A 2741-nucleotide genomic window follows, 5' to 3' on the forward strand; every position below is an offset into this window, starting at 1 on the left:
TGCCTATTTTTAAAAGAGCATTGAAAACAAGTGGTTTTGGGGGGGAGGGATAAATTAGGAGTATGGGATTAACAGATGCACACTACCATACATAAAATAGATACACAAAGATTTACTGTGGAGCACAGGGAACTACATTCAATATCTTGTAATAAACTATAATGGAAAAGAATCTTTAAAAAAGGAATATAGATATATACATATATATGTATAACTGAGTTACTTTGCTGTACACCTGAAACTAACACAATATTGTAAATCAACTATAATTCAATTAAGATAAATAAGTAAAATTCAAGTAAAAATATGTAAAAGGAAAGAAAATGATTTGTTAAAATTCGCGTGATTATTTTAAACACTGGAAGCAAAAAAGATTTATATTTCATGTTACATTGCCACTTGTATCATACATCTGTGTGTCTGTGTGTCCGTGTGTGTGTGTGTGTGTGTGTCACGGTGGTGGGAAGTCTCCCAGGCAGAGAGAGAGAAGTCTGGGAGGGGCATAGTCGTGGAGGCCCGTTCTGTTCCATTGATAGCACGTTCATTCACTGGGAGCCGGCTAAAACAGACTAATCCTTGCAGTCATTCCTTCTACCTTAACAAGGCTCCGCCACCTCGCCCAGAACTCGGTAAGTTCAAAGTGCAGTAAAAGTGCGTTTTTCCAAAGAATAATCTGAAATGACATTGTAGATAATTTACTGGAGGGTGCAGAAGGGAGGGGGTGGAGGAAGGGGTGGAGGTGGTAATTATCAGGCATCGCTTTGCTATCATATTTGCAATGGGGAGAAAAACCTCAATGCGCAAATAGTTTCAAAAAGATTAGACAGTAATTGGCTTTTTCCCAGGAAACCTCTTCAGAGGGGCCACTCGCAAGCTGCTGCTGCCCACTGAAAACCGACGCCCAGAAAGTCTGGGGAGGGGGATTGGCAGGTGCCTGTGCTTGGGCCAAGGGCTGCGCCCGACTCAGTTAGTAGCCGTCTCTGCCTCTGTCCCCAGGTCCAAGGGATGCTGCTCTCCTGGCCCTGCTACCACTGAAGCGCTCAGGGGTCCCTGGAAAGCCGAACTGAGTGCAGACACCACGAGCCAATGAGTCCTCTTAGGCTGCGAGCGTCTCTTTCGTTGCTGCTGCTGCTGCTGGGTGGCTGCCTTCTCGAGGGCGCCGGGAGAAACCAGGGGGCGGCTGGCAGCGCGGTCGAGTCGGCCCCGGGCCCCGCGGGCGGCTCCTCCGGTCGCTTCGTCAGCCCCGAGCGGCACGCGTGCAGCTGGCAGCTCCTGCCGCCCGCCCCAGGGCCCGCGGCGGGCAGCGAGCTGGCGCTGCGCTGCCAGGGCCCGGACGGGGCGCGCCACCAGTGTGCCTACCGCGGGGAGCCGGGGCGCTGCCCGGTCTACGCCGCCAGCCGCTCGCACTACTGGAAGCAGGTGCTGGGTGGGCTGCGCAGGAAGAGGCGGCCCTGCCACGACCCCGCGCCGCTCAAGGCCCGCCTGTGCGCGGGCAAGAAGGGCCAGGGCGCGGAGCTGCGCCTGGTGCCCCATGCATCCCCGTTCGTCAGCCTTATTGGGGCGGACTTTCCCCGGGATCCCAAGCTCCGGGCCAGGAGCCGGGGGCAGCCCCGAGAGGCCGCGCGCGGCCCCACCGCAAGGACCCCGCCTCACCCGAACATGCCGCCCAAAGGGAAGCCCTCTGAGAAGAAGACCAAAGGAGGCAAGAGAAAGGCTGCCTGGAACCCAGACGAGGAGCGATCTCTGGGGACCCGGCCCGATCCCGACGAGCTGGAAGAGAACGCGAAGCTCACGGAGACCTACTGTGCTGAGAAGTGGCATTCCCTCTGCAACTTCTTTGTCAATTTCTGGAATGGCTGAGGGTGCGGGCCTGGGGAGGAAAGGGGAGAGGGAGGGAGGGGATCTGTGCGCAGCCCGGGAGGGGAAGCTAAGGGCATCCTCGGCCACGAGATACTGGATAGAGAGTGGGGAAGAGTCCAGGTTCTAGAATGGGTCTGGGGGGTGGAGGTGGGGCTTGGGATGAGAGTATAAAGGCTATGGAGAGTCTCTGAGACAGCAGGGAAGTTAAAAATTATTAAGAGTCGACCCTGGTTAAGAGCAGAAGAACTAGTGGAAACAGAAGTAGGCATACCCTAAATGTGCAAAAACTGTAGATGGGGGAGAGAGACGGGTACAGAGAGGCTGAAAAAATAAGTGGGAAAAACTGACTAAGATGATGTGACTCTCGTGGGGGAAGCAGGATACAATGTACACTGTTTAACACATTTCTATTAAAATATACTCATGAGCAACTGATAACCTGAGCCAGGTTGAATTTTCAGTGTCATCTCACCTACTCAGCTGACAAGGTTACCAATTTTTTTTTCTCTTTAGGAATTAGTATGAACTTGGGTGCTCTCTCCTGTCATAGACGATCGCTATAGGGATCGAAGCCATTCAGCGCTCAAAACTGACTCCAGTGAAAAGGTTTTCAGGATGATTGCCTTTGAATTCTTTTAGAAGTGCTGCTTTTAAACAGTGATGCCTAGTGTTCTGAAACTTTCCTATTAACCTTCCAAATTCAGAAGTGAATTATAGAAGTTGAGTGCTCCAGTAGGTTTTAAAAAACAATTCTCTTTGTATTTGATCGTATTTTTAAAAAAAGCTAAAATGTAAGTACATATCTCAGAGTCATTTGGACCATTATGGAAGTCATATCTCTGTTTCACGTAATTAATTGTTAACATATTTTATTTTTTAAA

At 50.7% G+C, this 2741-nt stretch overlaps 1 protein-coding gene across 1 annotated transcript; it reads left to right on the forward strand.

Annotated features, from left to right (window-relative positions):
• Window positions 1–906: 906 nt before the first annotated feature.
• Window positions 907–1860, forward strand: FGFBP3 (fibroblast growth factor binding protein 3; the record flags this gene model as incomplete). The annotated part of the gene is made up of 1 exon (XM_081233162.1): window positions 907–1860. Exon 1 carries the CDS (start codon window positions 1087–1089, stop codon window positions 1858–1860), a length of 774 nt encoding a protein of 257 aa, XP_081089288.1. The 5' UTR covers window positions 907–1086.
• Window positions 1861–2741: the final 881 nt, after the last annotated feature.

The sequence above is a fragment of the Mesoplodon bidens genome (assembly GCF_964165515.1).
Source record: "Mesoplodon bidens genome assembly, chromosome: 1".
Lineage (NCBI taxonomy): Eukaryota > Metazoa > Chordata > Mammalia > Artiodactyla > Ziphiidae > Mesoplodon > Mesoplodon bidens.